General features: G+C 36.4%; 1 protein-coding gene across 3 annotated transcripts in view; it reads left to right on the top strand.

Annotated features, from left to right (window-relative positions):
- rpgrip1l (RPGRIP1 like) overlaps window positions 1-27,429 on the top strand; it is a 191,837-nt gene that overhangs the window by 122,833 nt on the left and 41,575 nt on the right. For all 3 annotated transcript variants that reach the window (XM_039762916.1, XM_039762918.1, XM_039762917.1), the window contains 7 exons: window positions 2,717-2,868; window positions 4,820-5,177; window positions 8,346-8,539; window positions 18,020-18,109; window positions 19,361-19,447; window positions 19,746-19,911; window positions 22,942-23,033. In XM_039762916.1, coding sequence (XP_039618850.1) covers window positions 2,717-2,868; window positions 4,820-5,177; window positions 8,346-8,539; window positions 18,020-18,109; window positions 19,361-19,447; window positions 19,746-19,911; window positions 22,942-23,033 — 1,139 coding nt within the window. The remainder of the gene's footprint in view (window positions 1-2,716; window positions 2,869-4,819; window positions 5,178-8,345; window positions 8,540-18,019; window positions 18,110-19,360; window positions 19,448-19,745; window positions 19,912-22,941; window positions 23,034-27,429) is intronic.

The following is a 27,429-nucleotide window of genomic DNA, read 5'->3' as shown; positions in this document are numbered from 1 at the left end:
AAGTTTCTCTCATTAGGTATAATAGTCTGACAATTTAGCCTGTATAGATATAATTTTGACATTTAACTTGTGAAATAAAAAAGGAAATAAATAGTAATATGTAATGCAGAATCAAATAGTAATTCTTAAAATATTAAAACATAAAATAGCAGTCTCAGGTCAGCTTAATCCAGTTTTGAGTTGGGCAGACTAGAGCATATTCTTGTAGCACTTTGTACACGACAGAAAACATTGTGACAGGATATTAGTCTATTATAGGTCCACTCACACCCTCACGACTATAGTCATACTCAAACAGGACTAATTTGAAATCATCAGACATCCTAGCCAGCACATTTTTAAGATGGGGAATTAAAACCAGAATACCAAGTGGAAATCCCATGTAAACATGGGACAATGTACAAATGCTTCATAAAAGCCCTTGAATGCTGCAGTCATGAGGTGCCAGTGCAGCAAACTTCACCATTGTGCTGTCCTGTTCAATACATTGCAAAACATTAAAAAGAAAAGATGTGCATCATCATGTTCCCCACTCCCAGCAGACCTTCTGTCCATCTGAGTTAGCTCCATATATGTCTGAAAACGCTGCCTTTTTCTATTCAGAATTTTCAGAGTGTTTCCCGGTTTATACGCTACGTTAATGCCTGATCTGAAGAGAATGTGCACTGTTGTTTCTGATACGGCACAATGATAAGAAAGACTGCACCAGGTACAATGGGAGATTGTGTCAGTGCCAATCATGCCCTCTCCTTTTCCTTTTTCCCCCCACTATGGTGGCCCACATACAGTGCAGAAAATTAATCATTTGTAGGTAGTTTTCATTTGGCTGAAAATGCCACATGGTATGTGACATTCCCACAAAATTACATAGTAGAATGTCAAATACCACACAGGTGACAAAGTGCAGAACAACAGGAGCTCTTGGGAGATAGCAGATCCTGTACTCAAAAAATGGTGTCCTGGAAGAAACGATGGAAGGAAGAAATAAGAATTGGTGCTTTAAGAGGAAATTTGTGTTACTCTGTCATGTTCCTAGACAGTAGGCAACCCAGCTTATATTAAACATGCATAACCTACTAGCCAAGAGAGCATGGCTGAGGAGACTAGAAGGTGGCTAGCACAATGCTCTATGGTTTGAAGGTGACAGAGGTAGCACACAATTATTTCAACTCAGTGTCTGCTGTCTAAGAAAAAACAACAAGTACCTTGGGAGCTCAGTGGAGCCTTAGACTTTTAAGAGATTCTTAGGGATACAGGGACAACAGGGGTCACCAAAAGGAGTTTTATCATTATGCCTCTGTAGCCAAAAAGATCTACTCCTCATCCTGGCAGTATTCCAAAGAGGAGCTATAAAGCCACCTTTAGCATAGATAGTTGTAGTTTAGAGTAAGAAAGAATGTTTTTCATAGATTGAGTTTGTAGTACTAGGGTGTTGTACCGTATTAGCCATTATGAATGTAGAGAAAAGCCAAGCAAAATGATACCTTTTATTGGCTAGCTAAAAAGATTACAATATGCAAGCTTTTGAGGTAACTCAGGCCCCTTCTTCAGGCAAAATGTAATTAAGTGTTTGAAGAACCACTTTTGAATTGTTCTTAATGGCAAATGGTTTACATGAAGTGATTAATTTCTTGTGGCATTATTGATATCTGTAAAAGTATTTCCTTATGACCCATAGGTTTTACATTCTAAACCCAAAATAAATAGCTAGCAATAATTTAATAATAAACAGGTACATTAGTAGTCTCTTGCATACCATATATAATGTTTATGTCCAGAGGGGACTGGGCGGTCTCTTGGTCTGGAATCCCTGCAGATTTTATTTTTTTTCTCCAGCCTCTGTTTTTTTTTGTTTTTTTTTTTTTTCTGTCCACCCTGGCCATCAGACCTTACTTATTCTATGTTAATTAATGTTGACTTATTTTTATTTTTTATTGTGTCTTCTATTTTTCTATTCTTCATTTTGTAAAGCACTTTGAGCTACATTTTTTTGTATGAAAATGTGCTATATAAATAAACGTTGTTGTTGTTGTTATTTCCTACTGGGCATAGAGTTTTGAAGCAAAGTATTGTGTGCTTTGAACAGATGAAAGCTGACAGCAGCGAACATGTTAATAGAGTGATAAGTGCATGAAATACATTCAGCTATAAACCTTTACTGTGAAACTCTTTCCTAAATGGGTTCAGTTCTTTTTTTAAAGTTTTAATAGAATACAATGTTCTTTGGAAATGATTTTGAATAACATGATAGAATCGAGGGCGGCACAGTGGCGCAGTGGGTATCGCTGCTGCCTTGCAGTTAGGAGACCCGGGTTCGCTTCCTGGGTCCTCCCTGCATGGAGTTTGCATGTTCTCCCCGTGTCTGCGTGGCTTTCCTCCAGGTACTCTGGTTTCCTTCCACAGTCCAATGACATGCAGGTTAGGTGCATTGGCGATTCGAAATTGTCCCTAGTGCGTGCCTGATGTGTGTATGTGTGTGCACGCTCTGCGGTAGGCTGGCGCCCTGCCCAGGGTTTGTTTTTTGCCTTGTGCCCTGTGTTGGTTGGGATTGGTTCCAGCAGACCCCCATGACCCTGTAGTTAGGATATAGCGGGTTGGATGATGGATGGATGGATGGATGGGTGATAGAATCGTCTACACTTGGATTGCGGTTTTGTAAAGTGGCAGCCTTTTTTGTACAGAGTTATAAATACACACCTGCACTCTATTTCCACAGGCATTGGAGAGGACGTTCATGCTTTTGGCACATTAGAGTACTGGGTGAGATTGAGAATTCCTGTGGACCAAGCTATTAGACATTACAAAGAACAGGCTAAGGCCCTTGGTTACATGAGTGTTAATCAGAAATCCCTGGTTCAGACACAACAGGTAAGCTCTACCTTGCTTTTCTTCCAAGCAATGGAGACTAATTTTGTCTTGTTTCCTTTAAAATGAGTATATGTATATCACATTTACAAACTAAATTACCTATAAAACCAATTCACCCTTTGAAAGTTTTTACATTTCATTTTTGTTCAACAGTGCATCACAATGGATTTAATTAAACCTTTTTCAATCCATCAACAGAAAAAGACACTTCATTATCAAAGTGAATACAGATATCTACAAAGATGTCTAAATGAATGATAAATATAAAATATAAAGAAATTCTTTGCATTAGTATTCAATATGACACACTTAAATCACTTGGTTTCAGAAGACACTGGTAGTTCATTGGAGATCACCTGTTTGGAGTTTCAGTTGATTGTAGTTTAAATACAGCTGTATCTGGAAAGTCCAGCTTGTGGTGAGTCAGTATCATGGCCTGACCTGCACAATGAAGACAGTAGAATGCTGTACTCCAAGTGACTTAATTAAAAAAGTCTTTGAAAGCACAAGTCAAGGAAATGAAAATAAGAAAAAAACACTTGGTAATCATGCATGAGGAAAGCTAGTAAGGGAGGTCACCAAGAGAACTCTAAATGAGTTATAAGCATACAGGGATTGAGATGGAGAGATGTATGTATGCAACAGCTGTTGCCTTGGTGTTTTTCCAGTCACAGCTTTTGGCCTTATTTCCATTAATTAGTGTCAAAAAATGCTAATTAAATCCACTTCTTCTTGGTTTGTTGCTACAATTCCTTCTACCATCTGTGAACAGATGCCACTCCTGTCTGGTTGGCCATGGCCAGATTGATCTCACTACACTGCTGTTGTAAAGTTGGACATTCCAGCTGATGCTTCATCATTTGATGATATCTGCTTTCATAATTTTCCAGTTGGCTGGACAGGCCCCCATTTCACATGTTGACTTTCAACCTTAAGGATAACATGCAAGGCCATGCACATCATGATCTTTGCCAGACTTTCAGTCTGTAACCATTACACACTATACTAATATCTGTGAGATACTGATACTGAAAAACAACTGATTATATGTTATACCTTAAGTCTACAACAATTCAGTGTTAAGAGTTTGAATACCATTTATAGCCACTGCATATTAGCCTTTATTTATTGCACTTCAAATAGCAGAGCACATGAGTCTTGTATTCTTTGTAAATAAACATCTAATTACTTAAAAATGATAATATTCAGTCTTTTTAGTTAGCAATGCTGCCTCACAATTGCAGAGATTTTGGTTCAGATCTTTCGCTGCTATTTTCAAGTTTAAATGGATACCAAATGTGTCCTCCCATATGTCAAAGTCTTGTACATGGAGTGGAATGGTTCATCAAAATTAATCATGCATGATTGAGTGTGTGAGTCTTCTGTGATGCTGCATAGACGTACATTGTTTCAAAGAATGTTTCACCTGAACAGTCTGTAAAATAAATAAATATTTTTCATTTATTTTTATAGTTCCTATTGTCTTATATATTTTGTTAAAATATTTGCTTTCAAAAGATCTATCCAGAGGCAGTAGTATATGGAGACATCAGAAACAAGAAAGCAATTTAAATCAATTACTTCTGTTACATGTCAAAAATATTCTTACATTTGTTTCTATGCCTGCTAATCCCTTTCAGGTCATACAAAATGAGTATGTGAAAATTGTATTGGATGGCACTGAAAAAAAACAGACCTATTCACCAATCTGAAACTGGCAATATTAACCCTGTACTGAAATCAACAGTGTTTAAGGGTTCCTTCTACAGGCTCCTTACTATGATTAAAAGATCTGTTCAGTCTCTGAAATGAATAGTTTTGCTTAAACTGTTACCATAACACTGTATCAAAGTAGTGTTACCCAAGAAAACCTTATAATGTGTCAATTTACTGAACAGCCTCAAATTCTGAAAACTCTTCAAATTAATTATATTTTATAATTTCATTGCAGGCTGAATCTGGTGTTCCAGTGACAGCTGATGGCTTTTTGAACAAGCTCCATATAACAGTGTCCTACTGCAACAACCTTATTTCACAACTTGGTCAGAAGCAGCCAAGCCCCTATGTTGTTTACAAATTTTTTGATTTTCTTGATCATGACACACCCATTGTCCCAAACAGCAACAGCCCTCAGTTTGATGATCACATGAGCTTCTCTGTCTTGATGAATGCAGATCTGGACATCTATCTGAAATCACAATCCTTGTACTTCTATGTTTTTGATGATAATGATACCCCCCAAGAAGACATCTTCCTTGGGAAAGCCAAGGTGCCACTTCTTTCTCTGGCTCATGATAAAGGAATAAAAGGTACGATCAAGTAACAATAAATGTTAATATCTATATACTGTACATAGCATTCCTAAAATAATTATGAAAGTCACCTTTGTGTTTTATGTCTTATCATGAATATAATCATGGAAACACAAGGGTCATTGGTCCAGTTTCACCTCACTATGCCTCTTTTAAATTGATTTGTGGTTGGTTGGACTACGGCTTATGTTTTGTAAAAAAAACGAATAAAAGATTAATCTATGCAAATAATTCCACCCTTTATACTAACCATTTAGCAAATGGAAGATTTTGTTTTTTCATAAATAAGTAGGCTACACTATAGATTTACAATATTTAGTCAATAATTTTTAACACCGCATGGAACATTCTTCAATGCATCACAATGCAGTAAGAGCTAAAGCAAATGCTCATTCATAAATTAAATTTACGCTACTCCAATTGAAGTATTTTACTATACTTTCTCTTTAAAAAACAACTGACAAGTTAACATAGGGTCTTTAAAAGAAAGACATTTTTAAAACAAGTTGAAAAAATGTAAGTCTAAAACTAAACTGTGACATTTTCTTAGGCTCAATTTCTGTTTTATTTGCATAGAGTATGTCATATGATTGAGCTATGAAAGCTCTAAGAAAATCATTTAGTTTGCCTCATCAAATGTTCATCATGTTCATTTGCAATTAGAAACTTTCTCTTTAAACTCTGGTACCTTTTCCCTACTTCTAATAGTAATCATAAAAACTACCAAACAGTAGTAAAAATACATAGTGCTGAAGTCATATTTCATCCTTATTGAATAGGCAGCACATTTGTAATTCAATTGGGTAGGCAAGTTTAAAAGGTTACTTCATCTGGTTTATTTTATATTTCTTAGAAATAAATCACTACCTTTGTTGGACTTAACGAAAGAAAGGATTTTCTTTTTAATCCTAGCTAGTCACTCCTCATTTTCTGACCATTTGTGTATGGACTTTTTCTCTAAGTACATCAATTTTCATATCTTACCTTGAAGATGTTAATGTTGTGTTTATTGGCAGTGTCCTGTTCATAGCTGGTTAAGACCCTTTAACCAAAGTTACCAGGAAAACCACCTACTGAGACCCTTAAACTTAAGAGAAGAGAGGTTAAGAGAATGAGAGGATGGGTAAATGAATGGATAAAATGGATATGCTGAATGATCAGATATGTATTGTTCATATACCTATCAATACTAGCACAGAATTATATTTTCAGCCAAGAAACTTGTCTTACATACTAGTACCAATTCTTATCTGTGGATTTTATTTTTCCATTTTAAATTCATTTCTTTCCTTATTAAAACAAATAATCTTTGCAGCATTGTTTGATATTTTAATTAATTCTTTAATTTTTGTAATGTAGTGTATTCTCACTATACCTTACATTACAAACAAAAGTATCAAATAGATTTTCTTTAAACTGCTCAAACTATATTGCATAGCAAATACTGCAAAAAATTATGTTTTTGGCATCACATATAAATAGTAAGGACTAATTCAATTTCATCTACTATACCTGTTCTCAGTGTACTTAATGCCGGCCATTTGATTGAATGAGGAACCACAAGATTCATCCTTCTTTGTTTCTGTACATGACATAAGTACAGTAGGTGAATTAGTTAAATTCCACAAGTGAAATTTCTGGGCTTGTTTTAATAACCTAAAGAAAGAAATTAGCTGACATGTTAATATTTTGAAGGGAGTATCTGTGGCTCCCACCTGCTTCATAAGGACAACAATTATCCCTGTGCCTAAGTCTGAATAATTCTAGACTGGTAGCACTCATTTCAGTCGTGATAAAGTGCTTTGAAAATGTAGTTCTGAGGTACATTAAACAGTATTCCAGATAGTCACAAGCAACTCCATTTTTTATTTCATCACATCAAATCCACTCCATTCCTTGCACTTCCTGTTATCCTGACACATCTGGATAATAAGCATGTTTCTGGCAAAACAGCTTTTATAGAATACCGCTCAGCATTTAAAATTGTTGCATAAGCAAAGCTGACTACCAAACTCAACCTATCATTTACCACCATCCTCTGCAAATTGATTTTGGACTTCCTAACCAATCAACACCAGCATATGCAAATTAACAGCACAGCTTCCACACTGACCCTTAGCACATTCACTCCACAGAGTAATGTTCTGAGCCCCCTCTCTCTACTCCTTGTCCATCTTTGACGGTGTGGCCAGACACAGCTCCAACTCCATCATTGATTTTGCAGATGACTTTATCATAGGCATAATCACCAGAGAAGAGCTGAATCAATGATACCAGGGCATCAATCTCACTGTTAAGGGTAACAAAATCAAGTAGCTGGTCGGGGGACTTCAGGAATTAGAAGACAAACCACACTGTCATCTGTGTCAGAGGGATTGCTGTTTAGTGGAACTTTTTTTTTAGTGACTTTGACTGATGAACTGAAATAGGCATAACACATTTTAGGTATTGTCAATAACATCTCTACTATCTCAGCCATTCTGCATAGCTACTTTTATCACTCATTCCTTTTGGCATATGGCATAGGATCATTGGCACTTGTGCCAGTAGATTAAGGGACAGTTTTCCATCTACAAATCATTAAGGTCAATGAACAGCCAATCATAATAACTAATGTTTTTTTGATTTCCTGTCGTATCCTGCACCAAGATGGTAGCAGCAAATCATTCAAGTCCTTCAAGATGCAAGTTGGGACATCCATGGCTTGGACTTGTTTTTTTAGCCCATGCCACAGATGCTCAATGAGATTGAGATTTGGGGAACAGCATACTGAAGAAAACCTTGGACTTTTTGTCGTGTTTTTCAATTTCTTAACAATTTCTGCAGTGTGGCAAGGTGCATAATCCCATTAAAAGAGCCACTGTGATAAGGGAACATAGTTGCCATGAGGAGGTTTTCATGGTCTGCAACTATCTTGGTAGGTGGTATATATCAAAGTAACGTTCACATGAATTTCCAGGACCTGAGGTTTCCCAGCAGAACATTATCTTTTATCTCTTTTCACACAGTTATGTTTTGTTGTGGAAGTTATTTTATGCACTGTGTAATTAAAATACATAATTGGTAGGTTTTGCACCATATGCCAGTTTCATTGTGTTTTTATACTACTTATTTTAAAATTGCATACAGTGTCCACTAGCAAGCTTAAACCTTTTTCTTTTTCAGGCACCTTTGAACTGGCTGATCCAAAAAATAATCCATGTGGCACAATTGATGTTACTTTAAAATGGGAATATTCATATTTCCCACCAAGCGGATCAACAATGACCTTTGAGCAAGCCCGGTTTGTTCCAAAGGAAACCCCAGAAAAGTTAGCTTTAGAGAAAGAGCTAAATGAACCAAAGCCCGCATTTGTGGAGGTATGTATTATAAAATCTCAGCAGCATTATGTAAAGTGGCAACAATGCAACTTCTTAATACAGAGTGTGACAATGCAGGTTCGCTCCATGCTCCCATCCACCTTCTGTGAACTCTTGAACCCAACACTGTCAGTAATGTCACTGAGATGAGCTGACAAATGAAGACATTTCTGTAATGAAGCCAGGGGATAGTGCAATCAGTGCAAAGGTGCTTTTATTAAAAACCAGCAAACAAAAAACAGTTAGTGCAGTGCTCCACAATTCTAGTAAATAAATCCATAAAATCCAAAGAAAACTGGGAATAAAAATTAATCAATAAATAAATCCATTAAAATCTGATGTTAAAAATAAGAAGTTAAAATGCAGTCATTCTTATCCGGATCTCAGCACACCTCCATCTCATCCTCCCCGGCTCACCCATTGCTCCTGTAGCTGGCAGAGAACCAACAGCCACGAGCTACTTTCAGCCGACCTCCATCCTGGCTGTCTTAAGGACATCACGGCCAGACCGTTCGATGTCGGCTCTCCTCCCTTTTTTCTTCGCACTCCTGTAGTCGCTCCTCAGATCCATCGGGAGGACACCTGCCATGCTTACCCCAATCCACTCGCTCATTCAGTGAGATGGACTAGCCCCTGGAGCACTACAGCCTAACGCTTCTTCACGGGGCCCCAGCTCATGCTGCCTCCTCCTTCTAGGTGGCCTGATCATAGCTGTTAAGACTGCTCTTTCACTTCCTATTTTCCTCGATCCATCTATCGATCCCACTATCCTTTGTGATGACCTGTATATATACACACCCACACCTCCGTGGGTGCAGTGCCTTAATCACACACCGCAGGAAGCCAATGAAGTAATTGTGAACAATCGCACCCACACATGAAGGTGCGACTCCCTCCAACCACTTCACTTAACTCCCCACTGCCGTGCAATCACGCCCATGGAGAGTGACATGGCTTTACGGATTTAAAACCTGGCCCCTTTTTCTTTGAAGCTATGGACCCGCTATACCACACATAGTTTGATCGAGGTGAGTTTATCCATCTTTGTTGACTCAAGCTTCTACCCCAAGGTTATTGTACACCTGAAGTATTTAGGAACAAATGCAAATCACAAAACGGAAGACAATGACACATTATACTATGCCACCTTCCACTGACAATTTAAAAATACAAATGCTGGAAAATTATTATTTTATTAGCTACATGTATGCTATTGAATTTATTCTGTTAAACAGTGCTTTTTCACCATGCTTTTATGGACAAAATACAAGTTTTTTACAGATACTAAATGTAATACAATCTAATGTCACCTCTCACATTAGTTGTCCAGTTTATGTTTTGTTAAAGTGCTTTGTTTAAGAATTAACCCTTTTGGAGTCAACTCTCCTCATCTCCCATCACAAGTCAGGTGATACAAAGTGCAGCATGTTGGTGTTCCAGTATTAATTTTTTTCTTGTATATTATAGTTTAGTGAAGTGCTGCATGACTATTATACATAGCCTCTTCTACACCACTATAGATTAAAAATTAGCATTACCTGCTCACCTTTTTTATTTTCTTTTTTCTTTTCTGCATAGTTTTCATGTTAGTTCATTCATTCATTTTCTGATTTTCTAAACCTGCTTATTTAGTACAGTTTCACAAAGGCTGAAACATGCCTCCTGCAGCATCTGTGACAAAAGATGAACAAGACATGAGTAGTCCTGGACCCATAAAAATTATTCAGTTTAGAATAGCCCTAATCTAACATCTTCAGCTTTGAAGTGTAGGAAGTAACCAGGCATACTGAGTATGAACAGAGGAAGTATGTTAAAATTCCAAACTGAAAATAGTCTGGACTATTAGACAGTAGTACTGCCCCCTACATCGTTGTTTTGCCCCATTACTGCATATTTTATCATTAAGAGTTTCGACAGTAGTGTTAGTAGAATGTTTCAGAGCACTGAATAAGTGATCAGCCTAAATTTATAATAAAATCAAATATTCTTATACTGTAAAGAATACCGGCACTTCTGTAAAAATGTAATTTTTATTTATTTTCAATCTTCCTGTTTAAAAACATTAGTTTGCTGCATTTGATGTTACATTATGTTCTGTGGATGTTGGTATGATATTAAAACAAATACTATGTTCCTAAATGGAGTTTATTATTGTAAAGTAATGTTTAGTTATTGAACTAATTCTTGGACATGATTTTCCGTTGGTCAATTCTAGCATTAGCTTTTTTTTTTATAAAAACTAGGGAGCTTTTCCCCCTGCTCGCTGCACGACGCGCCAGCCGCTTCGCATCTCTGCCACTCACCTTCTAAAGAGAGGGGCTGAACTCATTCCAATCAGATGCAGTCACTCCTCTTAAACCTCCTCTTAAATGGTGATACAATGGGAAACAAATACAGTTTTTTTTTTTTTACCTCCTATTTGCTCACTCAGCTGTTGGCTTGCTGCCACAAGATCTGCATCTCACATGGCGCTTTGAACATTTAACACACTTTGTATAGCACCAGTCCTTTTGTCTCACTGCTTTGTCTTTCTTCTCCACCAGACATCCTCTGCATACTTCTGTCATATCACCTATTTCCATATATTCAATCTTTCGCTTTTACCTTTTCATCAATGTCGCATTGAATTTTGTAACTGCCTGTGAGTGAATATTGTTTCTTTCTCTCTACACGAACTGTGTCTGACAATAGCACTCACACAAATGAGAAATGATTGAACCGTGTGCATGGTTGTAAATGTTTTAGATGTGGACAAGACTTTTCCAAATCTCTTTGCATAAAGTCTTGTCTCGTGGTGCTTGAAATTTTCTCTTGTGGGATTTCTCTTTCATCAAGCAGCAATTCCTTCAATTCTCAAAGACACGCCTCTTCATTGGAAAGAAGCACTACTTTTCCCTGATGGCAACGAGAATTATACGATCTACAAGTCTCCAACTCAAAGTTTAAATCTGAACAATATATTTGATGTCTTTTTTTGCTGTTTCATTATTTCACTGAGTAATAATTTCCATTTGTTTGTGCTAATGAGATCTTTACTATCCTTTTTTTGAGACTTTCAGATTTTCGTACTTCCATTATCTCTAACCTGCTCTGCATTTGTATCACTCCAACATTTTTGAATTCTTTACAACGTTCTACTTTGTAATCTACTCTTTGACTTTTATTTCCGGCCAGGGGCGTGGTTAAATCTTGTCTCGCGGGACGTGAAAGTGTCTCTCTGAGAAAGATCATGTCTCGTCGCAGGATAAAGAGTCTTGCCTCCCAAGATTTTTTTATTATAATAGAGAGATAAAAAAAAAGTGGATATTTACTATAAAAAAATTGTTTTGGGCATTTCTAAATAGTTGCATTGTGTTCTTATTGTATTCTTAATTCTTATGTTCACTCATTTTGTATCTCTGAAATTAGGTATGGCTTACACTACATTTAAAATATTTGTAATCTATATTATATGTAATCATACATTTTCTAGGCAAACTGCTGTTTTGTCTGGCAATTTAATTATGCAATATGTGCAATGAATTGTAATAGGTGTCACATATTAGGAAGGAATATGTAATTAGCTCAAGAAGAGGGTTGTTTTTTTTAAAGCATATGTAATACAAAGCTCATAAACAGAAACATAATTTCAAGCATACACTCAACAATATTAATAAAGTTCCAGCAGGTTGTTATTAGTGTATGACTGCAAAAAGTATTATTTGAATCAGATGGTAAGTCAACAATGCAAAAGTTTTTACTTGTTTTGAGTGTAGTTACTGATTGATTTGTCAGCATAAGTGAAACAGTATAGCAACCCTGCTGAGGTTGTCACACATCAAATGTGACGGGTACATATAGAATGAGCTCCTGTCTAAAAGTATCAAACTAATAACAGGCTAATAGTCAGAAAAAAACATTGATGAAAGTGGCTGACAGAACCAGACATGATGTATGCAAAATAGTAGATGAGATTCAGTCGGTCAGATGGGGGCAGATTTGTAATAGTGGTATATTAGAACACACAAGTTTCCCAGCCATTAAAATAAAAGGAAAATCTTCCCGAATAATCCTCTATCTGTTAATAAGCACTTCTTAAATACCTACTCTGAACTGTTCTTTGAAAACTCTACTACTCCCCTCACTAAAGTTAATTATTTTGTAGATATGCTGTCTCTTCTTGGGTTAACAATGGAACAAGCTATTCTCTGGATTTGCCAATTAAGCTGATTCAATGAGTCCCAAGAAAGCCCCAAGTCCTGATTGTTTGCTACCAGAGCTATTATGTGGTTTTTGGAAACTTCAGACACAAATCCTATCTGTAAATGATGGGCTATATTATACCTTCATCCAAACTGAGAACTGAATTCTCCTATGATTAGCGTTTTTTTTTTAAAACAGTGCATAGATTGTTCTTACTGTCAGCTCATGTCATTGATGAATGTTGAAGCACATTGCTGGCAAATGTTTTAGCTAGATGTCTGTCGCACATTGTTTTTAAGCTAATCCTCCTGATCAGTTCAGATTTATTTTATCTTGCCACATAGCACATAATACTAAACATCTACTACATATTTAGACACAGCTCCTACTCTTTGTCAACCAGAAGCTATTTTATCACTCAATGCAGAAAGTCTTTTCCTATGTGAACTGGCAATTTCTTGGGCAAGTTATGAAATTGATAAGTTTTGGGAATGCTTTATTAATTTGATTAAAACTTTATGCTGTCCAGCTACATAGCTATAATCCATACAAATTCCAATATCACTCAAGCCTTTCAAACTTTCAAAGATACTAACAAAAGTTTACTGTTCACCTTTGAGAGGGCAACATTTCTAAAAGCAGTTCTCAGTAAGCCCATCATATTTCTGCAAGTGTTTAGGAAAGAAAAATTCTGTTAATAGCAGCGGAAAGCAGTAGTGAGGTCAAAAAGGAGCAGTGCAAAGGGAAATCAAAAATAAACACAAATATGGAGATTTTTCGTACAATGTAATGGCATTTCCAGTCCTCTGAAGAAGCATGAATAGACATTTAAAAAATAAATAAATAAATTATTATTATTTAAATGCTGAATAAGCTTTAGACAGAAGAGACAGATATGAAATTGATCAAAACTTACTCAGGTGTTTCTGGTTAGCCTTTATTAGAGCTAGCCTCTGTGCAGAATTAAAAATTAAGGGGACAAAAAATACAAAACAAGAGGAAGTAATCAAGGAAATGTATTCCTATCAGTAGCATTAATTTCAACTTGTAGGCAGTAGTTGCTGAAATTGGACTGAAAGGTTATGTTAATTTTATGTGCAATGTAAAAAGCAAAATCAACTGAGTGGGATCCGCTAGAACTGCTGATAGTGGAAGCAAAATAAGTTTTGGATTTCACATAGAGAAACAGCTGTGAAAGACAGAAACAAGGCTAAGGACACTAGAGTCTGAAGAGATAAAATAGTAAAAGAAAGGACTGGAGAACATTTTTGTTATCAGTAAGAAACCATATCTTGTTAGAGAGGTTGAAGATTAACGTTATGTCTTAAACATGACATTTTCCTTATTGTGGCTAAAATACCGCCAATGGCAAAAAAAAAACGTCTGGTGTACAAAAGTTGAAATTAAAAAAAAAAAGTGTTATAATTAAATAGATATCAGGAGCGCCACACACCCCTTTCCATGACCTTATGACCCCCCATGTTCTCCCAGTCCGTCTACTGACTTCACAGGAACAGTCACCAGAGACATGAATGTCACTGCCAAGGTAAGTAAACTACTCATCAAGGTCAACACTCTCTCCGCAAACGGACACACTGCTGATGGCTGTGCCCAAGAGGTCATTAAAGGCCTGGATCTTGGTTTTTATCAGGACACTCACAAGCCTAGACACTCAGACTCCTCACTCAGTCTCTCAAGCGCCCCGATCAGAGCCTCCATTGACTCCGCGAAGATCACAGCATCGTCAGCAAAGTCAAGATCTGTGAATCTTTCTTTACCAACAGATGCCCCAAAGCTGCTTGACCCCACGACTTTTCCCAACACCCAGTCCATACAAGCATTGAACAGAGTAGGAGCAACAACACACCCCTGACGAACCCCAGAATCAACTGGGAAAAACACAGAGGTCCTGCCTCCACTCTGCACAGCACTCACAGTACCAGTGCACAGGCCAGCCATGATATCCAGCAACCTCGAGGGGATCCCATGAACCCTCTGGATGTCCCACAGGGCAGCTCGATCAGCTGAGTCAAATGCTTTGCGAAAATCGACAAAGGCTGCAAAGAAACTCTGCTGATATTCACGTTTGCGCCCTATGAGAGCCCTCAGTGCCAGGATGCGGTCGATGATGACTTCTTAGGCGTAAAACCAGACTGTTCCGGTCTCTGGTAGGTGAGCAAGTGATCACAGATCCTATTGAGGACGACCCTAGCAAGGACCTTACCCAGCACCGACAGCAGTGTTATCCCCCTGTAGTTGCTGCAATCCAAACGATCACCCTTTCCTTTCCAGACAGGGATGACAAATCCTGTTTTCTAGTCAGTTGGGATGATGCCATGTCTCCCAAATGAAAGCAAAGATTGCTTGCAATGCCAGGAGGACAGTCTTACCACCAGCCTGGAGAAGTTCACCCCGGATACCACAGATACCTGCAGCACTTCAAATCAGCTGGTTCACCACCTAAGTAATCTCAGTGAGACTGGGTGGTTCACAGCTAACTGGAGGATCAGCCTCAAGAACCGTGGACCCAGAGATATCCAACGTTCTAGCCGGAGGATCAGCTTTGAACAACTGCTCAAAGTAGCCAGCCCAGCGAAGTCCTGGTGCTTCCTGTCTTGCTATATGGTTGTGAGACATGGATGCTACCCAGTGACCTGAGACGAAGACTGGACTCCTTTGGTACTGTCTCTCTCTGGAAAATCCTTGGGTACCATTGGTTTGACTTCGTGTCGAATGAGCAGTTGCTCATGGAGTCCCGAATGAAGCACATTACCTGCATTGTGAGGGTGCGTCAGTTATGGCACTACAGCCATGTGGCGTGTTTCCCCAAGGGGGATCCAGCTCATAAGATCCTCATTGTTGGGGACCCAAGTGGCTGGATCAGGCCAAGGGGTCACCCATGTAACACCTAGCTGCGGCAGATGGAGGGTCATTTCCGGAGGGAACGACTGGACCACGTGTCTGCCTGGGGGGATGCCAACCGGGATCCTGAGTTGTTTCGCCATGTAGTGGGTGCGGCAATGCACTGTACCAGTGCATGCTCCCCAGCTTGACTTGACTAGATACTTAAATGATTTATATACTAGTTTTCTTGTGATATTCCTTGTGAAATCCAAAGTAATGCAAATTAGTCAATAAAGCTGTCATTTTAAATACTGATTAAGTCTGAGGTTGATTTTTACAACTGAAAAATACTTCAAAGGACATTACTATAACAGTAAAACATATTGTTTACATGTTACTTTTTTGTTTTGTTTTTTGTTCTGAAGTGCCTTTGGACACATTATGATAACCCATTAGTTATCATATATATTCTATAAGGGTACCTGTTTCTAAAAGTGCTTCCTCTGATGTACATTACCGGTCAAAAGTTTTAAAATACCTGTTTTTTTTCTATAAAAATGCACGCAGTTTAATGTCTTAATGTTTCATGAAATCAAGGCCTAGAATAATAATAACTTTATTTATATAGCACCTTATCATGCATTTACATGCAACTCGATGTGCCTTCCATAGATTAATCAATAAAAACAAAGATATATCACATTTACTTGAATTATTATCATTAACTTATTTTATTTTAATAAATGTAAATATACTAAATACAAAATCAACCAAGTATTGTTAATCAACATGTAATCAATAAAGTGCAAAACAAATTTTCACACTTATCAGAAAAAGGTTTTCTAATTAAAATATTTATACATTAAGGTTGACAATAGAACAACCAGATATAATTACAGGTAATATATACAGTATATAAAAATAAATATATAGTATACATCTACATTATAAATAGGCATATGTACATGACAAGCCATTGAGTAGAAACAGTTTGATGTATTTACAGTTAATTAAAAGATACAAAAGCAAATCAAACAGTCCATAGTGATTTCAGTTGATTTAGGATCTAAGTGAAGTTCTTGATTCCTGAATGTGATTATTTGACCAGTTGACTCAGAGGAGAGGAAAACAAAAAACTACTCCAATGGACCATAGGACCAAAATAAATCTCTGGAGGGCCACGGTTGGAAGACAAGCAAATCCAATAGTTAGGTTTGATGGTAATCACTTTCTGCATCATGAAAGTCAGAGTGGCCTAGGCCAGCTGGTTGCCCACCCTCCACAGTTGATACAATTAGCACAGTCGATAATAAGCTTTCCAAGTCCTCCTTTTTTTCCTCCAGTTCCCCGGATGACTGCAGAATACACCACTTTGAGCAGGTGTGAGTGGCGCATAGCACCACCATCCAGGATGTGAGACGAAAAAAACAAAAAAAAAAAGCAATGTATTAATGCTGGGTACTTATTAATGCATCAAAAAGCTAAACATATAATCATCAGATCACTATATTATGATATAACTAGCTGATTACCCAGTGGCTTCAGCTCACTGAGTGCAAGGGAAAAAATAAAATGCAGTCTTTAAAATAAGTTTGTTAGTTACCAATTTTATTTTTCAGCAAATAAAGAGCATTTACAATAACCTAGAAATCAATATAAAGAACATTATTAACATCATTATCATACGAGAATATGAAGTAATATATAAGAAGCACATTGCCTTATATACAAGTAGAAGTATTTTAACATCAGTTCTAAAGGACACTGGCAGCCAATGTAAATATATTAGTATTCGGCATATATGCTCATGTTTTTTTCCTTTTGGTTAAAATTCCTGCTGCTGCGTTCTGGACAATCTATAGCTGATTTTCATCCTTTTCTAGGTAGTCCTGATTGGAGATCATTGCAGTAGTCGAGTTGACTAAATACAAACACATGTATTAATTTTTTGCCATCGTTACATGTTATAAGAGATTGCATTACATAATTAGATGGAAGAACGCAGTCTTGGTAATATTATTAGATGACCCACGTAAAGGTTTTTACAATGCTGTATCTGTCGTGGTGTCTATATAAACACAGGGAATTCCATTTCTTGTGTTACATCTTCCCTGAACAAGGGGCCTGAGCTGGCTTGAAAGCTTGCATATTGTATTCTTTTTAGTTAGCTAATAAAACATGTCATTTTGCTTGACTTCTTATTGCATCCATAATGACTAACACGGTACAACACCCTACTACTACTACTACTAACCTAAACTTTAAATTTAAACCTCTGGCAGTTTACTGCTTACCTTTATCACCATTTCAAGTCATTCATTGCATTTCAACTGATTTAATTTGAAGAAAAACTAAGGTTTTCTAAAACTTTTGAACAGTGGTGTACCAAAAGATATCTATACAAAGATATATGTAGTATTTAACCAGTCTGAGTTTTCCATTGTGTTTCCACAGATTCCTCGTCCAATTCCCAGGCAGAAAGTACCTGGAAAAGAAAAGCAGCCAAGCAAAAAGGTTTCATTTATGGAAGAGAACTCAGTGTCAGTAAGTTTAATCGGGGGTTACTTTCTGAGCAAGCAAATATACATCAATAATGCTATTTGGTTTAACTACCATTATATTATCCATGATGACCCCCAAAATTTCTGCCTCTACTTTCAATATACTTGCTTTGCAATTAAGCCCATTCTTATCACTGTCAATTTGAAAAAACAGGCTGCATGGTACAAAGAGAGAGGGGATACATCTCTAAATCAGTTGGTGTATTGTATATCATTAAGCTCATAATATTTTCAAATGCCACTTTTTCACTAGCACTAGACTAATACAGATTTCTGTTTAGTTTCCCTTGCCTTTTTTCAAAAGTTTCTGGAGCCAACAGTGAAATTCTATTGCCTCTTGGGTTCCTGTTCCATATATGGAACCCACAGATGTCTTAGTGAGGTTATAGCGAGTTGTGGTCATTGATTGTTTTTAGCTTATTTATTTTCTAGGATGACACACCTGTAGGTAAAGTACTTTGCCTAGAACTCCCTTTAAATATTTACATTTTGTTTGTTTCCTGTAAAACTCTAATTTTTTCTAAAATACAGTGACAAGTATATTGGAATAAACAAAGTGTGCAGATTTAGTGGGACTCTTCAATTTAAGATGGAAACTTCAGTCTGTAACAAACATGTAGGTGAATCTCAAAGAAGCCTGATGAAACGTGTACCCTGCATAAACAGTACCAGAAAAAGAGACAAATAGGCAAATAATTTAAAGAACATTCAAAAAGAATTACAATTGTCACTTTTGTGTCCTCCATTTCTACTGCTTTGATAAATGCATGAGTATCATATAATATAAACACAAGTAATGCCTATTTTAAAGTGGTAGACAACTTGTATATTACTCGCATTCTTTTTCCTGGTGTCAATGGGAAAGTGTCAAAACAGTCTGTACTGAACCACTCATACATACAGTAATGCAATTATTCTCAAAATGTGACCAAGGAGCTTTATCTTTCCACTTTTCCAAGTACCTCAGTCAGTTACCATTTACTTTCACAACTCATACAGTGAAAGTCTGCACTTTCACTTATGTGTTCTTATTTCATTTGATGTTGTTCTAATCTAAATTGGATAATATAACCTAGCATTCTAGTCTAATTCAGTGCGTCTTGACATGCTTTTTACTTAATCCCCTGGTGTACATGTATAATGATTTTTCTTTTCCCAACATGTGGTTCTTTAAAGCAGTTTTTCATCAAGTGAATGCTTTGATTTTTATATTTGCCCTTTATGTATCTTAAAGATTCCAATCAGTGTTTCAACCTCTGCTGATGAAGGAACAGTTGTTCAAGAGAAACCTTTGGATGCTGTCTCTTTACATACTCCTGAGGTACACTGAAATAGAATCTACTAATATAAAATTAAGGCACACATGACAGTGAAATTTTGTATAAACTGTGTAATGTAATAAACTGCATGAGCTGTATGGTGTCTTCTTCATTGTATCATTTTATATGTGCCCACTTTACTGCTGTTGATTATTTATTTTCAGAATTTTCATTAACTATAAGAACTCCTGCCTTGTGTTACTTCTGTTGTAACATACTTTACCATATAATAAGTGTCACATATAAGACCAGCTTGAATTCTGTATTTTTTTCTTCTAACTTTGATTCTCTGCCCTTCAGGACCATAAGCAAGATTTATTGGAAGATACTGAGTTGAATCAAATAGCTAAGGAAATACGTGAAGAGGAGGAAAGTTCCCATCTGTCTGAAGGACAGCTTGCAGATCAGAGTATGCATTCTTCAACAGAATCTGATATTTCAGAAAAGGTTTTTGAACCAGAAGAAGGTATTTAACAATGTCCTATTTTTCTTATTCTTGTTATTTGAAAGCTTATTATATGTAGTTATGTGGTTTTTCATTTCTATCTTAACAAAACATTGCTAATTTACAATTGTTTTTTTGCAATCTGTTGTTTCCTTGTGAAATTTCAAATTAATTTAATTTTATAATTCTAAAGTTTATGAAAATAATCTCCAAATGTCTGGTTTTGTGTTTTTGTTTCTTAACTGTTTGGTCTCCTAAAAACACCTGTTTTCTTCCTACATGAAAGCACATCTTCTTTTTCTTTTTGTTCTTTCGGCTGCTCCTGTTAGGGGTTGCCACAGTGGATCATCTTTTTGTTTCTGCAGTTATATTTTTGAATAAAAGCACAATTGTTGTGTTAGATTTGTACCTTTTGTGAAAGTGTTTCTTTGATATTTGGACTTCAGGCTTCATACATTATATAGTTTATGCCTCCATTTTTGTCATCTACTACTAGAATATAAAAAATGTTTCTGTTTTAACAATGTGTTTACACAGATTACAGTAGAAACGGAACAGACATGAAATGCATGTGTTCCAAACAACGATCTATTATTTCCACTCTAAAACTCCACTTCACTCCCAGAAAATCAATCAAGGCATGAGCTGAGAGAAGTTTGTGCACATTCTAAGTCGGTGGGGGGATGGAATAGCCGGCTGCTTGCAGCCTGAGTTTATCAGCACATTTAGAGGACAAAGGACGCTGGCGGAGAGGTGTGAAGGGATTTAAGAAGCTATTTAAGGTGGGACGGATCTACGAGTTTTTTCGTAGGCTCTGGTAATTCTAGTGTTATGGGGTGTCAAAACTCATTTCTGTAATATCACATTATCCTCAATACTTTTGAAACTAGAATAATGCCAAAGGTCTGGATTACACAACAAACCACAAACCAAGATTCTCATGTAAATGTTCTGAACCCCAGACCCTTTTGTAATAAAAATTACCATGGTTTTGCTCACTATACATTTTGTTTGTTTGTCCTAAATTTTTTTTTAAGTAAAATCACTTTCAAAACAGAGATAATGATAATAATCATCTCTTTTATGGTTTCAAAGATCACATATAAGCATCTTGTGCCTGCTGGCCATTGTGTTCTCAAGTGCTCTTTAGTTGTCCTAAAGAAAGAAATATTTTTTTTGAAGAACTAATTTTACTAAAATTAATATACTGAATCCAATAAATAAATTAGCATTTTAATTGTTCAGATATCTAAATGTATTTTTCACAAAAGCACATAATTTAGAGTGGAAGAATGATTGAAACACACCTATCAAAAGTATAAACTAGATTGTTGAAATGCTGAGCAAAGATGAAATAAAATCTTTCACAGGGTCATTGACTCACTTGCTTAAAAAAGTATTAAAATATAATCAGTATTCTTATACGTACCAACTATGCAATAGCCATGTTTGTTTCTGCAAATTGTCATGTTTCAGATGCCGTTCTTTTAAAGATGGGGAAAAAAATAAGTTCAGTTACAAATGGTTAAACTGACAAACATACACATGAACATTATGTGTACCCTAACGCTTACTGTTTACCTATTTCTCATTTAGCTACTTTATTGTTTTGATATAAAAATTAATAAACTTTTAACTGAATAAAAATTTTAAAATGTAATAGGCATGCAGCTGTATTCAGTGTTAACCATTATCTGGAAGTTCTCACTAATAAACTGCATTGACTGCAAACTTTAATGACAGCACAAGAAATGACTACATTTTATAGAGGGAGTAATAATTACTTTTACAACCCAAAATAAATATAAGAAGCATTTGAGATAGGTACAGTTGTAAAGCTTAAAAAACATAACTGTATTTGGCTCAAAAATACATTGAGCTTAGAATCTCATAAACAGATAAAAGATTATTCAAATAACTCCCAATGTGTGTAGGTAATAATGAATGGTAAATGAGTAAACAAGTAAACTTAAAAACAAATAAATGAAAATAAAACTCAGATTAGATATATAATAAATATGTTATGGAAAAATATCCATCCATCATCCAACCCGCTATATCCTAACTACAGGGTCACAAGAGTCTGCTGGAGCCAATCCCAGCCAACACAGGGCGCAAGGCAGGAAACAAACCCCAGGCAGGGCGCCAACCCACGCAGGGCATTGGAAAAATACATAACACAAATTATTTACACTCTTAAAATACCCTGAAAACAACCTTAAACCTGTCTTTACCTTTAGAAAGTTGTAGAAAAGTCTAGCAGATTCCTCCTGCATCAAAATAACCTACATCCTCACTCACAAAAAGATAGCTGGTAATCAACAATAAATTCAACATTCTTGTCTCTGAAATGTAGCAAAGAACTTTAATACCTGGAAATAAATTCACTTGAACTCTAAAAGAAAGAACATAGTCCACAGTAACAATTTTTTGAATCTCACTACTGCCCTATTATGCTGCGCCTAGTAGTGTATCATTGTATGTACATTAACAGTACACTAAGAAGTCTGTTAATGCAAACCAAGTAATATTAAACCAAAGAAATACATTGTCTTTGCATTTTTTTTATTTGGACTGATTCAATGTAGTGTTAAAAAGTGTATAATTCTTCTTTGGTGTATATACTGCACCTCTTCAAGTATTGTTTTATTTGTATTATCTTTCTGCTTTTGCTTCCAAAGGTGAACCCTCCGACAATAATTTGAAGTTAATTTTGACATGTTTTGCCAAAAACAACTTTATTTTTCTGTTTAATTTAAAAAGGATGTCATTAAAAAAAAATGGAAATTTTATGTTGTGCAAAAGTGGACACCATGTTATAAAATAATGAATAATTAATATTTGAAAGTAATTTCATGACAGGCAGGACACAAATTCTATTTGTTTTTAAAGCCAGAGAACCAGCATCTGCAGCTTGCTTCTTTAAACTAACCAGATATTCATGCTGATTTTCATTCTATTCTGTACACTCTAATATGATGCTCCATAGTTTAAAGCTCAGTTACCTCATTACAGTTTAAATTCAGGTCTTTTAATCTTTTGTTTCCTTAGAGGAGGGCCCCCAGTCCCCAGTGCATGACTCAGGTGTGTCTGACAGTGATGACTGCATCATTCCTGGACCAGTATCTCAGACCAGAAAACAGGTATGTTGCACAGATAAATGTATGTTTTATAGAAGAGTCTAGTTAAAAGTAATGCTTCCTCTTCCTTTTTTTAAATTTTCTTAATAGTATTAAAATCAAATAACATTCTATATACATAACTCAAGTTTTACAACAAAAAAAAAAATCAACCCCCACTCCTCCACTTTGAGAAAAAAAGTCTTGACATTCTCTATGTATTGCTGTGTTGCATTCTAGTTAATACACAAATGACAGTCAGCAGTTGTTTCATTATTACAATTGTAATCACATTTGCACCTGTGAATAGAATCCACTTCAGTAATAATCATTAAAGACTTTATTGCATTCATGGCAATAGTGTGAGTACTGTGTATTCAGAGAATCAGGGAAACAGATTTGTATGACAGACAGCAAAGTCAGAGATCTGCGATAATAAGTAGCAAGTTTCACAAGAATCAGAATACATACTTGATTAGAAGTACTAAAAGGAACATTGCAGATAATCATGGCATTTCTTGTCACTCTCCGAGTCATTTTATTGCCATCTTTGATTATTGCAATTGAAAACAACTGCAAAGATTTGGTTGTGGAAATAAAATCTGCAGTTCTGTGATGTCTGCATCAACTAGCTTCATTCTATAAAGCACTGTATTAAATGGGTGTACAATTTTATGAAAGCACCATATTGTGAGGTACCTTTTGTGTTTAAAGTTGTGATGCTGGAAAAATGACCTATTGTTTACCTTATATACAGTGCATCCAGAAAGTATTCACAGCGCATCACTTTTTCCACATTTTGTTATGTTACAGCCTTATTCCAAAATGGATTAAATTAATTTTTGTCCTCAGAATTCTACACACAACACCCCATAATGACAACATGAAAAAAGTTTACTTGAGATTTTTGCAAATTTATTAAAAATAAAAAAACTGAGAAATCAAAAGTACATAAGTATTCACATCCTTTGCTCAATACTTTGTCGATGCACCTTTGGCAGCAATTACAGCCTCAAGTCTTTTTGAATATGATGCCACAAGCTTGGCACACCTATCCTTGGCCAGTTTCGCCCATTCCTTTTTGCAGCATCTCTCAAGCTCCATCAGGTTGGATGGGCAGCATCGGTGCACAGCCATTTTAAGATCTCTCCAGAGATGTTCAATCGGATTCAAGTCTGGGCTCTGGCTGGGCCACTCAAGGACATTCACAGAGTTGTCCTGAAGCCACATCTTTGATATCTTTGCTGTTGTGCTTATGGTCGTTGTCCTGCTGAAAGATGAACCGTCGCCCCAGTCAGGTCAAGAACACTCTGGAGCAGGTTTTCATTCAGGATGTCTCTGTACATTGCTGCAGTCATCTTTCCCTTTATCCTGACTAGTCTCCCAGTTTCTGCCGCTGAAAAACATCTCCACAGCATGATGCTGCTACCACCATGCTTCACAGTAAGGATGGTATTAGCCTGGTGATGAGCGGTGCCTGGTTTCCTCCAAACGTGATGCCTGGCATTCACACCAAAGAGTTCAATCTTTGTCTCATCAGACCAGAGAATTTTGTTTCTCAAGGTCTGAGAGTCCTTCAGGTGCCTTTTGGCAAACTCCAGACAGGCTGTCATGTGCCTTTTACTAAGGAGTGGCTTCCGTCTGGCTACTCTACCATATAGGCCTGATTGGTGGATTGCTGCAGAGATGGTTGTCCTTCTGGAAGGTTCTCCTCTCTCCACAGAAGACCTCTAGAGCTCTGACAGAGTGACCATCGGGTTCTTGGTCACCTCCCTGACTAAGGCCCTTCTCCCCCGATTGCTCAGTTTAGATGGCTGGCCAGCTCTAGGAAGAGTCCTGGTGGTTTCGAACATCTTACAATTACGGATGATGGAGGCCACTGTGCTCATTGGGACCTTCAAAGCAGCAGAAATTTTTCTGTAACTTTCCCCAGATTTGTGCCTTGAGACAATCCTGTCTCGGAGGTCTACAGACAATTCCTTTGACTTCATGCTTGGTTTGTGTTCTGACATGAACTGTCAACTGTGGGACCTTATATAGACAGGTGTGTGCCTTTCCACATCATGTCCAATCAACTGAATTTACCACAGGTGGACTCCAATTAAGCTGCAGAAACATCTCAAGGATGATCAGGGGAAACAGGATGCACCTGAGCTCAATTTTGAGCTTCATGGCAAAGGCTGTGAATACTTACATGTACATGTGCTTTCTCAATATTTTTATTTTTAATAAATTTGCAAAAATCTCAAGTAAAATTTTTTCACGTTGTCATTATGGGGTGATGTGTGTAGAATTCTGAGGAAAAAAAATGAATTTAATCCATTTTGGAATAAGGCTGTAACATAACAAAATGTGGAAAAAGTGATTTGCATACTTTCCGGATGCACTGTACATGCAATCTTATCACTTGTCAGAATCTTTTACGTGAATATCTGAAATGTTATGTATTCTTTGCACCATAGTCTTCAATTCTTCTCTTGATTGTCACATGCTTTCCTGTCAAACAGATATTGTTCAAGGTTAAAATTCTACACATATAATGTCCACAAATAAATGAGAATTTGTAATGCATGCATGGGCAGGTTGTTTAAAGCCATGATAGTACTGTGTCAATATATCCATTTAACTGTACAATTTGATTTTTTTACAAAATAATATAGTGAAACAATTTCCTAAAAAACAAAAAAGAAAACTACCTAAGCAATAAAAACTATGTCAGAGACAATGACTGGTGATCTTGTCTAAGCATATAACAAGACGTTTAGTTAAATAATGTGATTTGTTTCTTGTTAAACTAGTTGTTGCAATGAATACTTGAGGTTTCTATGGCTTGAACACTTCTAAACATGTTTTGAATAATACTACTTATTCTGGAGAGACAGGGCAGTATTGCACTTAGTCGATTGATACAATCAATTAATTGTCTAGTATAACATAATTCTATCGAGTTGTTTCTCAAGAAAATAGAAGTAATTTTAATAATATGGGGTAAGAATTATTAGTTAAAAACTCATAACTAGTACTACTTTTGTATTTAGTTCCAAATCACTGAGGAATGGTTGTATTTTTGGCAGCAGTAGATTAAAAACTTAGCAGATTGTACTGTACACATTTTTAAAATTTCAATTGTCAAATTTACCTTGACAGTAGTTACATCAACTTGTATATTTTGTATTTTTTCCTCTTTTTCACATCTGATAACTGAACTGATGACAAACAGATCATTAGTACAAATTAATGAAACACTAGCAGACTACATGTATAGGTAGAAATTCGCTGCCACTGGCTGCTTGAGCATGCACGGGACTGCAATACTTCATTGGCAAGTCCAGTGATGCACACACGAAAGCCCCCTGCATCAGCAAATTGTTTCTGCTCTATGAAGTGTTTCCAGTGTTTTTTTAACGCAACCAGAAGAGAACCAGTGCATCAGCAATTTACTCAGTATTTTAATTGTAACAGGTAAGTATTATAGCTCAGCCAAAAAATTACAGGGCAGAAGCTTGATTAATAAGTTGTGTTATATTTCAACAACATCACTAAGAGGACTAAGAACCACTCAAAAACATAGTACTGCCAATTTTTATTTCCACATCAAGCATTGTGTGGAATCATATATGTGTTGTTTTTGTGAAAGTGATATTTTTTTTTTCCTTAAGTGCATGTGTAAGTGAGAGTGCCCCTGTAATGGACTAGAGTCCTTCGCTGTCCTGTGTTCAGCCTGTTGCCCAATCCTGGTGTGATAACCATTGACCTGTAGAACCTACCAACTCAACTCAGTCCAGTAAACTTTATAGTCTTTGAATGTACCTGAATGATATGCCATATGTGACCCAATAAATACTGTAACATTTCTCTACAAGTAGTTTTTTTTTACAATACGTGTTACACATTCATCTTGTAAACCCAATTAATTACTAAGAGCAAGCACAATAGACTAAGCACTACAGCATTTAATTTTTCATGACCTGCAAAGTGCTCTGTTGTATACTTTTGGAATGCAGGCTTTATTGGTGACATAACACAAAAAGGCCTCCAACCATTTACAAGAATAATTGCGTTTAATTTTGTGCTGACTGACTTGACATAGTGTGGACATACACCATTTTAATGTTTCTTTGTCACATTTGGTTTTATAAGACAGTTGAATTTTTTAATAAAAAGGACACTGATAATCACCTTACTGTTAAGGATAGAGGTTTGTTTTCAGATTTGTAAAGCTTTTTGAGCAACTACCATACAGGTCTATCCTAGTAACAATAGTAAACTGAGTTCATTCCTATTGGATCATTAAGAATAGTACAGACCTAACTCTCAACTCCATGTATCCACAGCTCATGTTGTTTGTTTCCAAGGTAGAAACCGACTCTCTGCAATATGAAATCCATCTACAGTATTAAAGACAAACAAAGCAGTGTTA

This window comes from Polypterus senegalus, chromosome 9 (genome assembly GCF_016835505.1).
Source record: "Polypterus senegalus isolate Bchr_013 chromosome 9, ASM1683550v1, whole genome shotgun sequence".
Taxonomy (NCBI): domain Eukaryota; kingdom Metazoa; phylum Chordata; class Cladistia; order Polypteriformes; family Polypteridae; genus Polypterus; species Polypterus senegalus.
The sequence above is the reverse complement of the archived record's forward strand: the minus strand, read 5'-3'. Positions and strand labels throughout refer to the sequence as shown.